General features: G+C 39.9%; 1 protein-coding gene across 1 annotated transcript; it reads right to left on the bottom strand.

The window, feature by feature from the left end:
- Positions 1–518: 518 nt before the first annotated feature.
- Positions 519–1,426, bottom strand: LOC101346453 (olfactory receptor 11H6-like). Its single transcript, XM_004390020.2, has one exon. It carries the CDS (start codon positions 1,409–1,411, stop codon positions 605–607), a length of 807 nt encoding a protein of 268 aa, XP_004390077.2. The 5' UTR covers positions 1,412–1,426; the 3' UTR covers positions 519–604.
- Between the last annotated feature and the right edge of the window lie 12,478 nt (positions 1,427–13,904).

The following is a 13,904-nucleotide window of genomic DNA, read 5'->3' as shown; positions in this document are numbered from 1 at the left end:
TCCAGACCAAAGGAAGACTGATGCATCACAAGGAACTTCATCCAGAGCCTAGAGAAAGCCTTCTCCTGGAGCTGATGCCCTGAATTTGAACTTGTAGCCTACTGGACTGTGAGAGAATAAACTTCTCTTTGTTAAAGCCACTTGTTATATTTCTGTTAGAGCAGCACTAGATGACTAAGACATCTTCCATATATTGTTTATTGATTACAAGTAGTTCAAATCACAGAACTTGTGCAGAGAGGCCTAGGGAATTTAAAGAGTCATATTTTACAGCTGGAATCCCTGGGTGGCATGAACGATTAAGTGCTTGGCTACAAACCAGAAGGTTGATGGTTTGAATCTACCCAGAGTCACCTTGGAAGGAAGGCTTGGTGATCTACTCCAAAAGATCACAACCACTGAAAACCCTATGGAGTACAGTTCTACTCTGACACACATGGGCTCGTCATGAATTGGAATCAACTCAAAAGCAACTTGACTGGTTATATTAGAGTCTGCCTATTTCCATATGTACACATCACTTGCTAGATTCTTGGCTTTTCACTGACAGGAGGTTCATAGTAGAAGTCATGTGGGAATGACTCACTAACATCACAAACCATTTTTAGGAACCTCTTAGCACTTTCTTCAAGCCATCTTTCATCTCTTTATTCCGGAGGCTGTAAATCACGGAGTTGAAAAGTGGGGTCAAAACTGAGTAGAACAAAGTAGTGAACTTCTGCATGCTCTGTGCTTGTCCTGACCCTGGGCTCACATATGTTATCATGACAGATCCATAGAATAGAAACACCACAGCCAGATGTGAGGAGCAGGTGGAGAAGGCCTTCTTCCGGCCAGCAGCTGAGGGCACCTGCATCACAGCCCTGAGCACTAGGGTGTATGAGCCACTAATGTAGAAAAAAGTGGCAAAGATGAGAAGGGAGCTCATGGTGCCACATATGAGAACAGTCCCTGGGATTGGGATACAGGCTGAAGCCAGGTCCAGCAGAGGACCTAGGTCACACAGAAAGCCATCAATAACATTTGGGTCACAAAATGGTAGCTGAGTAACAAGTACCACTGGGATCAGGAACCAGAGGAAACCATACACCCAGCAAAAGATGACCAGGCTGCTACAGAACTTAGTAGTCATGACTGTGAGGTAGTGCAGGGGGTGACAGATTGCCAGGAAAGGGTCATAGGCCATTACAGAGAGAAATAAGCATTCTGTTGTGTCCAAAGAGAAGAAGAAGTATAACTGCAGGAGGCGCTGAGTGAAGGAGATGGTTTTGGTCTTGAAGAGGAAGTTGACCAGCATGTTGGGCACATCAGAGGTGACATAGCAGATCTCCAGGAAGGAGAAGTTGGCCAGCAGGATGTACATGGGAGTGTGGAGCTGGTGATCCCAGCGCACTGCACACAAGATGGCCATGTTTCCAAGGAGAGTCAGTATGTACGTCACAAAAAATATGGAAAAGAGGAAGAGTTGTATTTCCCAGTGGCAAGGGAAGCCCAAGAGGATGAACTCAGTCACAGTGTGGGACAGATTTCTGGCTTCTGAGGTCATTTCCTTTTGTCCTGTGAAGATTGCAGCAGAAATTACATACTATAGAGGGAATTGTATCTCCTATATGAGCACACTTTTCGGGATATAGACACAAGGTCTAGACCAGTGTTTTCCTTTTTTTTTTTTAATTGGGCACCTAACAATACAGTGGTTAAGCATACTTCTTTGTATACGACTAGGTACTTATACACTATATATAAACCACTGTAAATCAATATAGTAAATATTGGTAAAACTTTTTGAAAAATGTTTCTTAGAATTAAAATAAAAATACAAATTCAAATATTTTCCTTCTGCTGTAAGGGTAAATACAAATTGAAGTGGAAAACAAAAAATTCTTGTGAAAAGGAAACAGACTCCCTTCTTGCTTTTCATAGACCGTTCACTTTAGAAAACTTATGATTGTGAATTCTTTGTCTGCCTCTTTTGAAATGTATACAAGTCTTTGTAAAAGGCTAAATAAGCCTCTTGCCAGTTTTTTAAGTCAGGACTGTTTCCTCAGGTATCTGGGAGTCATCTCTTTGAAAAGTAATCAAGGAAGATGGCTCCTCTATCTCTCAGTTTCTGGGCAGCATGAGGAGCCTAACTTCTCCATTTGCAAGTCTAACTTGCTCCAAATTGCAAAACTATCTCCCGTAACTAAGAGATGGGAGGTTTAATTTTCCTTTGAATAAAGGCAATTAGCAAGCACAGGTGGCTACTCCAAATACCAGGTGAATATAGGATAAACTATATGTGATAGATGGTGCTCTCATGTCCTCTTACTTTAGAACTAGTTATTGTTTATCTCGAGAACACGTAAGAAATGAGTTGCATCCGCTTGGCTATATAAGGAGTCAGATTCCTGTCTTTGCAATCTCTTTAGAGAATTGCCTGTGTAAAAATGGCATGGTGGCAGTGTCAGACCTCCTCATCTAATTTCACATGGGGAGGGAAAGAGAATCATTATCAGCATCAACAGTCCAAGGCTGATTCCTATGAGGGGGAGGTCAGACATACCTCCTCTCTCCAACTTTTGTACCAATTCTGACACCAACTGTCCCTCCCAGGACATTCTCTAATTTTCTCCTGGGTCTGATAATTTGTTGCAATGGCCACACAGAACTCACAAACAATACTCATGATTATGGGGCTTATTAGGGAAGTAATAGGTTACAATTCAGGATCAGGAACGAGTCTGGATACAGTTTTTCTGTCAGGACAGCTTCTCATCTGTGCCCACAGGCAGGCTTCACCCTGACCTTTGGCCTCTCAGCCCTTGGCCTCTTGGCCCTTGGCCGCAGTGCCCCTTGGGCCTCCTGGGCTGGCCTGGCCTCTGCCCTGGTTAGGCAAGAGTTACAGAGCTCTTTAGATCCACCGATAAGTGCCCAGAAACACCCTACTCTGCCAGGAAGCATTAGTCTGAAGGCACTTAGTTCTCTAGCTCTGTGGATCAGCAAGCCTAGCACTGACAACAAGTGCCCAGAGGCACCCCATTCTGCCAGGAAGCCTCCTGCCAGAAAGCACTCAGCTTTCTTGTTTTTTATGTCAGTAATGCCACTGTAACCACCTTGTTCCCCAGGCCAGGAAGCCTATTGCACCGTCTCATGCCGGTCTCCAGGTTCAACTGCCGCTGTTTCTCTGCCATTGCTTCTCACCATCTCTTGCTGTCTCTGGCATTATAACTCTCTCTCTCTCTGTCCCTTGGGTCTAGGAAGTTCTTAGCACAGGGAACCCAGGTCCAAAGGACACACTCTGCTCTCGTCTCTTCTTCTTGGTGGTATTATGGTCCCTTCTCTGCTCTGGGATTGGCTCTCTTTTATGGCAAAACTAACGAATTCCCTCATTGGGGTTCCATACACCTTATTTGCATGGTCCCACCCTCACAAGGGTGCCATGCACCTTATTTACTTTATTATCAAGTTGTCCAATCCCCATGGTGGACCATAAACATCTAATTTGCATAGTCCCACCCAATCATTTGGTGGGAGTTACAAGACTATAGCTAGAAAGGCCATAGAAAAGCAATCCACTGTACTGCAAGCCATCCTCTGGCTTTTCTAGCCACAGTTCTTTCATACTTGGAGAATAACTTCCCCCTCTCAATCATTTTACCAGTCCAAAACAGTCATTAACAATTAGTCCTTCAGTATGTCAAAAAGTCCTCAGGGTGAGGTTACTCAGGTACCAGCCATTCTGGTCTGCTGCAAGTATTCCTCTGATCTGCTCAGGTTCTCCAAAAGTCATCTCAGCCTCACCCTTTCTGGTGTCTGATAAAATTTAACTGAGAGAATATTATTCCCTTGTTCTGAGCCTCACAAGGTATCAGTGTAACAAATCTTTTAAGGTACTTCACATTCGATTACTCGACTCCAGTCCAGCGATGCCTTTCCCTTAGTCCACTCTTTCACAGTTGCTGCTTCAACAATTACATTTTGTACAATCATAACCCTGTTAACAATGAATACTCACAACTGAATCATATAATTCTATCAGCATCTTCCCCTCGCCCTCTCTTTCCCAGACTCATAAGGAAAAGAGGAATCTATTCAGTGTGGATCCTCCCTTGTCCCCCCCCCATTTTGAGTGTAAGCACACCCACAAAAGCATGTAAGCCAGCCACTTCTTGCCTTTATCTCCCCCCATTTTAGATAGCCAATGTTTAAATTGCCCGTCCCTATCAAACCAGTACTCTGAGAAGACAAGCATATTCCTTGGTCTGAAGAATCTTCTGTTCTGGTTGGAACTTTGAGCATCTGCATCCATAAGAAAAGCCCAGTCCAGAGCAAGCCATTGAATTGCAGCAATTTACACCAACTCACGGTGTCAAACATTCCTCTGTCTTCATTAGTTGGGTTCTGGTCAGTTCATCGCTAGACATCCAAGCTAGGTCAATGGGTACTCTCTCTCTCTCACTCTCTCTCTCTGTCATCCCTTGCCACTGTAGGCTAGGTCAACAGACACCACCTGTAGGCTTGGGAGTCCACACACGTCCCTGCACTTTTGACTAGCCAGCTCTTTCTCTCTCTCATCCCTATATTCCATGGGCTAGGTCAACAGGTTCCAATGGAACATGTCCAAACGCAGCCCATCTATTCATTGCTGCATCTCCCCCACTTCCACTAATCTCGTGGCCCCAGGCAGTCACCTCAAGCGAACATAGTAGGCTGCCTACTAACCAGCTGCCTTTAACTTCCATTGTGGACGGAGGTTCTTCTGATGGGCACTGACTTTTTCTGTCTTGATGCATCCAAGCGAAACCCGCTAGCTTGAAATTCAAAAGGCTATAAACAGTCTTTTTTTTTTTTCTACAGGTCCTTCCTTCAAATGCAAATTTACTGTTCTCTCAGCAGTTCTGAATAGGTCTGTATGTCTTTTCAAACGCAAATTTTAGTGACTGGAAAGATTCTGCATTGTGCTCAGGTTTTCGATACTCTATGCACAAGGCTTCTGCATTGAAGTGGACAGCCTGTGTTTTATGTCCTCCCCCCCTCCTCAGGCAAACTCTAATTTCTCTTTTAGCATATCCAATCAAGTATTGGCTAAGGTAAATTTACACGCTCTCTGTAATCTTTAACACCTGGTATTCATTTCCATCATACATTTAGTTCTGTTTTACAACACTAGGTAGGAGAAACATTTAATATCCATAGTATATTCAAATAAATACATAACCCCTTTTAAAACATTCCAGTTTCATCTTCCCTTCTCCACACCTTGACAATTTTCCCATTCATATGCATATGGCCTTGGGCCTCTGAGTGGGTTGAACCAGAAGACCCTGTACCCCTATCAAACATCTTGTTTAACTAGCCTGGCTTTTGCTTCAAGCCACTCCAGATGCGGCTTTTCTCCCCTTAGCTGCAGCATAATGTCTCTTACTTTCTTTTCAGCCATTACAGATAACAACAACCAAAGTAACCATCTAAGAATCACAAGTTTCGTTTCCCACACCTCTTCATTCTTTCACTTCCAAAGTCCCATACTTCCATGAGTCTGGAGTTATTGCAACTAATTCCACCCCTGACATTAACTGTAAAAATGGTGTGGCAGCTGCCTTAGACCTCCTTGTCTAACTTCACAAGGGGAAAGAGAGAGAATCATTATCAGCACCAAAAGCCCAAGGCTGATTCTTACGAGGCAGAGGTCAGACATACCTCCTCTCTCCAAACTTTTTACCAATTCTGACACCAGCCATCCCTCCCATGGCACTCTCTACTTCTCTGCTGGGTTGGATAACTTGTTGCAATGGCCACACAGAACTCAGAGACAATACTTATGATTATGGGGTTTATTAGGGAAGTAACAGGTTACAATTCAGGATCAGGAATGACTCAGGACAGGTTCTCGTCTGTGCCCACAGGCAGGCTTCTCCTTGGCTGTTGCCCCTTGGCCCTCAGCCCCTAAGCCCCTAGGACCTCATGGGACAGCCTGGCCTCTGCCCTGCTTGGGCAAATACTACAGAGCTCATAAGCTCCACCGATAAGTGCCCAGAGGCACCCCACTCTGCCAGGAAGCTTCAGTCCAAAGGCGCTCAGCTCTCTTGCTCTGAGGGCTGGCAAACCAACTCCGCTGACAAGTGCCCCAAGGCACCGCACTCTGACAGGAAGCCTCCTGCCCAAAGGCACTCAGCTGTCTTGCTCCATGGGTTAGCACACCCTCTGTAACCACCTCGCTCTTTGGACAGGAAGCCCACTGCGCCATCTTGTGCCTGTCTCCTGGTTCTGCTGCCGCTATTTCTGTACTACTGCTTCCTGACATCGTGTGCCATGTCCAGTGTTACAGTGTTCCTGTCTCCTTGGTCTAGGTGGTTCTCAGCACAGAGACCCTGGGTCCAAAGGACATGTTCCACTTCTGTCTCTTCTTCCTGGTGGTAGTGTGGTCCCCTCTCTGCTCTGGGATTGGCTCTCTTTTAAGCTCAGCTTAAGCTCGTTAGGGTTTCATACACCTTATTTGCATGGTCCCACCCCCACAAGGTTGCATGCACTTTATTTGCATTATTAGCAAATTGTCCAATCCCCTTGGTGGGTCATAACAACCTTATTTGCATAGCCCCACCCATTCATTTGGGGGGGGGGTTACAAGACCATGACTAGAAAGGTCATATAAAAGTAATCCTTTGCACCACAAGCAGCCTGTGATGCACATCTCATTCTGTCTTAATTCTAATTCAGTAGTGCAACTGTATTCTTTCTTTTCTAACTTTGTGGAGACCTTTTCTGGGTTGGCAGGAGATTTTATGTTTAATTACATTTCTCCAACACTGCATCCCTGAGTGGGTTGCCTGGTGCACCTCACTTTGGAGGACATTGGTTCTCTTCACCTTTTCTTAACAACATCAGTTCTCCGGAAAAAAAATTTCTGATAAACGTATGCATGAATTTAACCCCTCAAATCTCTGAAGAGGTTAGCAGTGTTTGAAACAGTTTTCCATGTTATCATGCACACAATGTCACATGGCCAGATGGCACCCACACTTGATCTATTGGGGCAGTGTATACTAGGGAGAACTCATGGACCTAGGATCAGTTACAAGCATGCACGTCCCCTTTGCTCATTATAACCACAGCAACACGCAGCAATCTAAAACACCATATTCCAATAAGGGTACTTCAACCTTTGGGCTGTGGACTTTTTAGCTACATGATTAGGGAAGGACTGACCCTTCACCTGATGTGATTAGGTACCAGGATATGATACAAAAATTACGATGAAAATTTGGATCCAGTCCTATTTCAAGAATCAGAGTTTGTGGAGGAGAGGAACACCAGTTCTTCTCCTCACGTGATTGGGGTATGGATTTCAAGCTTTACAGTTGTAGTCGAATGTCTTGATGAGCTAATAGCAAGATTCACCACATCAGCCAATATGATGGAGAAGGTGATTGCCTTAAGCACTGCTCCATAGCTGGTTTCATTTCCATAGAGCTTTGCAGGAGGGCAATTTCCTCTTTGGGGAGGCAGCTTGAAGGGGATCAGTTTAGGACAAGTTAATCCTTATGTCTGAGGTATATTATCTTTTTTTTTTTTTACTTTCTAAATTACTTTTTAAGGGGAGCCATAGCAAAGATTATTACTTCCATTTCATGTATGAGGAGATGAAACTCAAAGCTGTTAAATGCTTGAGGTTATAATTATCTGCATAATTATATAATCTGTATCTATATAATTCCATTTGTTGGAGTCTTTTATTTATCACTAATTTTTATTATTTTTATTTTTTCCACTAATTAGATATGTCATCGCCTTTTCTCCCATTGTCTCCCTTAGTTTCTATGATTCACTTATTTTTATAGTACAAGGGCACTTGTTTCAATGTGCTATGTCCTAGAAATCCACTTAAGAGAATAGTTTAATTCTGTCCCTTGTCACTTGTTCCCTCTTCTACTCTGGAGGAAATAAAAACTGTTAAGTCCAGACTTCTATTTATTGGAGTAATGTATTTCTCATATATACTGGCCTCAAAGAAACCATTAATTAGAATGCAACTGTGAAAGTCACATATTCTTCTTCATCTGAACTTAATGACTTTTGGAACTAGAAGATACATTATTGGTTCTCTAACCTGTCCTTCCACAGCAGTTAGCACCAACCAGATTCATAGCAACCCTATAGGACAGAGTAGAATTGCCCCATAGGGTTTCCAAGGAGTGCCTGGTGGATTTGAACTGCCGACCTTTTGGTTAGCAGCCAAAAAATCTTAACCGCTGTACCACCAGGGCTCCACAGTAAGGACCAGGGATGGATTAACTAGTAAGCACGGTATACATGGGCTTAATTGTGTTTACTTACTAATCTGTAGTGCACAGTCTTTGATGTAGAGAAAAACAGGTGAAATTGTGCACTACAGATTAGTAAGTAAGCGCAAGTAAACCCGTGCATACTTCACTTATTGAGTAATCCATCCCTAGTAGGACCCTCCCTTCTAAAGTCTTGCTAGGAGGCTGTCTAGCTTCTGCTGGAATCATCAATGACAGAGGAAGGCAGGGCACCACCTTCAGAACAGCATTCCTTCTTAGAAGAAGTAAACTTCTTTGTTCTCTTAGCTTCCTGAGTCACTTTCCCATCTTGATTTTTCATCTTGGCGTTACTTTTGCCTTAGAGAAGTTAACAACTTACTATGTGCCTATCATACGTATATATTCTGTTACAATTCTGAACACGTGTTATCCTTCTCAGTGCTTCAACAATGACAAGATTTTAATCAGTACAGACTCACAAAGGTACTAAATGGCATAGCTGGGCGAGATTTCTGTTCTTTCTACTACACTAATGTTCAGAATAAGTTTACACAGCAGCCCTTGGATATGTTTTAGGAAAGCACTCATGTCCTACTTGAATCTTTTCTTCTTAGACTAAGCACTCTTGGTTTCTTCAACTGAATACGACATAGTTTCCAGGGTGCTCATCATCATGGTTGACTTCCTATTATTGCTCATGCCCTACTGAAAGTGTGAAGTTACTAACTGAACACAATGGCCGTGATACTGTGTGATTGATAAGGAGCAGAGTGGTACTATAAACTCTCTTGCTTTAGAAACTCACACAGAATAAAGTTAATATTAGCTTTTTGGGGGAGCAATTTTGCACTTTTGACTTTTACTGAGTTTGTGTTTTACCAAAACCCTCAGAGTTTGCTTCAAGAGCTTCTTTAAAATCTGATTTCCCCTCTTTGATGCTTGCGCAGTTGAGTTTTTGAAGCCTGGGAAGTTAAATATTAAATTCCACCAAGGGTTTCAATTCATTAAGATCCTTTAGGCTTTGGATTGACTCAAAATATCAGCTATCTTTTCCATTTTTATTGCAGGTAAGTTTGATAAATCTTCCTTGGATGTGTGTTTATCATTTGTATTTTACTGAAATATTAGGGAGAACATAATAAAATGCTTTGTTATGCCACTTATACCTCCTTCTAGGTTAACATATTATTATCAACAATTGTAGCTAAACTTAAGACAGATAAATTGTAAAAAAAAGTTAGTGAAAATGACATTGTCGCTCTGGAAAATATTCTAGCATATATCATTAAACAGGCGGTTTATAAAATTATTTTCAAAGCAACTTCTGGACTTTTAACTTTGTGCCACTAAAAAGCTGGTACCCTTGCTCAATTTCAGGTTTTAAAATTTTTTTTAATTTTCCAGAATTCAACAGAAGTTTACTGAGTACCTATTGTATTCTCATATACTTTTCAATGCAATGAGTGTTTTAAAACATATTTATATACCTGCAGGGTGAAATGTTTTAAAAATTAGTAACATTATTGTTTTCAATAAAGTTAAGAGGCATTTTTAGGAGTGAATACAAAATTTCAGTATGCATTCCAGAAGTTACATCTATAATCTCCACATTTTTATATTGTTTTTTCATTTAAATATGAAAGCTGTAATTTTTCTTTTGCTTTTCAAATTAGCAAAGATGAAAAATCACAGTGAAGGTTCAATGAAATGACACTCAGAAAAACTGTTGGAGGGAAAATAAATGTGTAAATTTGGGGGTGGCAGGCAATTTAGAAATATCCAGAGCCTTTAAAACATTTACAACCATTAAATATAAATTAGAGGGGTGGAAAATAATAATAAGATATTCATTATTTAACAGTGCATAAGAATGTCTTGGGAATCATGTGAAAATGCACAGTCTCATTCAAAACAAATGGGATGGGGCATATAATTCAAAATTTCTAGTAAGCAATGACATAATGCTAATTCACTGAATAACAAATGTCTACATGTTTTTTATATTTTATAAAGTTCTTTACCTAGCAAGGTTTTATAGAGTTCTTCATATACATTTATGAAGAAAAATTAAATGCATGTAATGGAATAGAACAAAAAAATTCTGGAAAGAAACAAAACTGAAAATTAATAGTGGTTAGTATTGCATGGTTGGATTATGGGTTATAGAATTTTCTTCTTTATACATGTCTATATTTCTCAAAATTTCTATAATCTGAAAAAAAAATCGTTATAAAATATTGTTTTTGAAGGTACTTACTCTTGTAGGTCTTCTACATTCCCCAAGATTTTTTTGTGATATTTGCTGCTCCTGCAATGTTTCAAGGCTCTAGGAGGCCTCCTATTTGTGCCGTGTTTGACTTACCATGTAGGATATCATCCCCCCTTCACTTGCTACTTGAATTTAAAACCAGTGAAGTCAGTCTCTGTTCCATAGCTGAGGGGAAAGAGAAAATTCCCAGGGGGCATTCTGAAGTTTGTGTTTTACTTTTGAATGACCAGTACCATTTCATAAACTGAGGACTGGGATTAGACTGAAGTTTAAAAAATTGAATGCAACTTTATGAGGAATGATAACCATCTGGAGGGGATTTGCTTTGTTACTTCTTCTCTTGTTTGGAAGGAGTCGTAGCATATCCTCAGTCTAGTTTTCTTCCCTAAAAGAAACATAAAGGAAGATGGCATTAGTTTGAATTTTGGGTTTTACTTTTCTCCAGTGCATTTTATTTTAAGAGGAATACTGCAACTTAGAGTAACAGTCACAAACATTGTGGCAACGGTGAAAAGGATTATAAGGAAGCAATACAATTCTTTAGCTTCTAATTTTTCTTCTGCCTTTCAAATTGACAAAATTTGTCATTGATAGTGTCTTTTCCAGCTAGAAACTGTAAGATAAAAGGATACTTTCTTAAACTCACATTTTCAAACTCAAAATATAGCACATACCTTTCTGTGTCCCTCGTTGATGAAATAGGGACATCTGCTCTTTGAGGAAGGAGTTGATTCCAACACTGATTGGGAAAAGGGAACTGTGATGGCCAATAAGCCTTTCTCCTGCTCTTCATTTCCTCTAAAACTCAGAGTTCTGTCTCTGGTGCTTTCACTCTGAGTGCATTTGGAGAATTTTTTTTTTTTTTTGGAAAGACAGGAGAAAATGTAGCTTTATTTATTTATTTTTTACCCAGCAGTGATAAGAATGAAAGCTTGGATTCTTCATTTGTCTCAGTGAAACTATTGCTGGGTCAGAGCCACCTTCCTAAAAGGTCCCCTGAGGGAAGTCACTGGGTCTCACTCAAGTGGGTAGACATTACCCCAAGGACATATCCTTTGATAAGTTTTTACATTTTAAGCATCTGATACTCCTTTTCTCCCTCAAACTGGAAGTTCCACTATGTCTTTTGACACTTTCTTTTATTAAAGGGATATCTGTTTTGTTTACTTATTTTTGAATTCATTACATAAATCTAAAAGGGCTTGTAGCTGATCTTTGCCACACAAATATTCGAAGTTAACATTAAAAGTTTATTATGTTTAGGCACTGAGCTGAGTAATATTTATGAATAATCTCATTTAATTAACATATCAATGAATTAGACATTACTATTATTTTTATTTTATTGGTGAGATCATTGAAGCTTAGAGAAATTAATTAGTTTCTGTTCTCACAATTAATAAATGAGAATGCCAATATGTGAACTCAGGTTTCTCTGAGAGCAGAACCTGAGTTCTTCAATATTAAACTATCCTGTCTCTTGACTTAACAGGGAAGGAAGCTAATACTCATTGATAACTCCAGCAGCTACACTCACAAATTCTTAAATAATTGTATTTAGTCATGTAGTAGAGTAAAAACACAAAGTTTAGTAAAGCAAAAAGAAAGTTTTATTCGGCACATATTCAAAAGGGCAAAAGTGGGAAACGGGCAAGCACGCTGCTAGAGCCATGTCTGCCCGAGTCCAAGGAAAAAGTTACAGAGCCATCAGTATATATTAACATTACAAATGGGCAAAACTATTGAAAGCTTAGCCTTTTCACAGGTTGGCTAGAAACTATGATCCTACATTTTGAATTGTCTTTCTTAACAATCATTGGTACAGGTTTCAGTAATGACAGTCAGGAAGGTCTTCATTGGCCCAACAAATTTCTATTCACTAAATGCTAATAGAAAAAGATAAGAGTGGAAAGTTTTTTGTGTTCTGTTTGATTGGGTTTATGTGAAAGTTTCCCTAAAAGATATTTTCCAAGATTATTTTAGCTATTGTCTTTACACCTGAGGGCCCAGTTGATGTGTCCTTGTGAGTCCTTGTGAGGCCTTGTGAGCCCAGCTCCAGCTGGATCATATTCTCTGTGCTCAAGGACAGAGAATAATAACTCCAATACTATTTCCTAAATCAGTCATTGCAACATCTTGCAATTACCCCTGCAATTAAAAATACACAGTTTTTTCCCTGATGATCAAAGTAATATGCGTTCATTGCAAAAATCTGAAGAAGTTACCAAGCAGACATAACTCAATTAAAATAAATTCATTTAAAAATTTGTTTTTTTATTCTAATAACTTTTTTTACATATTTGAGACTATATAACATTTTAAATTTAGTATTCTCCTTACATAGGCGTTTTTTCAGATAATTAAAGCACTTCATAACTATTTTTAAAGCTGCATCTGGTGAATCTCATTTTTATAACATTCCACTGGTACATTTAGGCTGTTTTCAAAATTTCAATCTTAAATTAACGCAACAAAAATCTTGGGTTTAATATTTGTTTAATTCTAGAATAATTCCTTAGAAGAGATGACTCGAAAGAAAATTATAGGGTCAAAAAATATATGTAATACACATTGCCAAATTTCTTTCCAAAATATATTCTCAAAGGATGTGTTGAAGTGGATGCCATCTTATGGTATTGTTGTTTCCAGCGTATGGACAGTCAATTGCCTTTGAGTCAATTCCAACTCATAGCGACTTTTTATAATATTAAAAAAATGTATCTCCACATTGGTGGAAGAAAAACTTTTAGAACTATTTTCTAAGATGATACACACTATGGAAAAGGGAAAGAAGTAGAAAGGTGTAATGATATCACCAAGGAATTGAACATTAATTGTTCTAGGAGACTAAAAAAGATAGCAGAGGAGACTGAAAAAGTATTACTAAGGAAGAATGAGAAAAGTCAAGAAAGTTTAATGTCCAGTAAACAAAATGGAGAAAGTGTATCTAGGAAATTGTTGTTGTCAGCTGCCATCAAGTTGGCCTCCAACTCATGGCAACTCCAAGCATAACAGAACAAAACTCTGCCCCACTCCTGCACCATACTATGATTGGTTGTGGATTGGACTGTTGTGATCCGTAGGATTTTCATTGGTTGATTTTTGGAAATAGATCACCAGGCCTTTCTTCCTAGTCCATCTTAGTCTTGAAGTTTCACTAAAACCTGTTCAGCATCATAGAAACACACAAGCCTTGACTGACAGGCAGATGGTGGCTACTCGTGAAGTGCATTGGCCGGAAATTGAACTCAGATTTCCTGCATAGAAGGTCGGAATTCTACCACTAAATCACCAATGCCTCATATCAAGGAAGAGGGAGTGTTAAATGTTGATAAGTCAAATAAGACCATTGGACTTAGGAATCTGGAAGA

Source organism: Trichechus manatus, unplaced genomic scaffold (assembly GCF_000243295.1).
Source record: "Trichechus manatus latirostris isolate Lorelei unplaced genomic scaffold, TriManLat1.0 scaffold00273, whole genome shotgun sequence".
Classification (NCBI taxonomy): Eukaryota; Metazoa; Chordata; class Mammalia; order Sirenia; family Trichechidae; genus Trichechus; species Trichechus manatus.
This window is presented reverse-complemented; position numbering and strand designations above follow the sequence as displayed.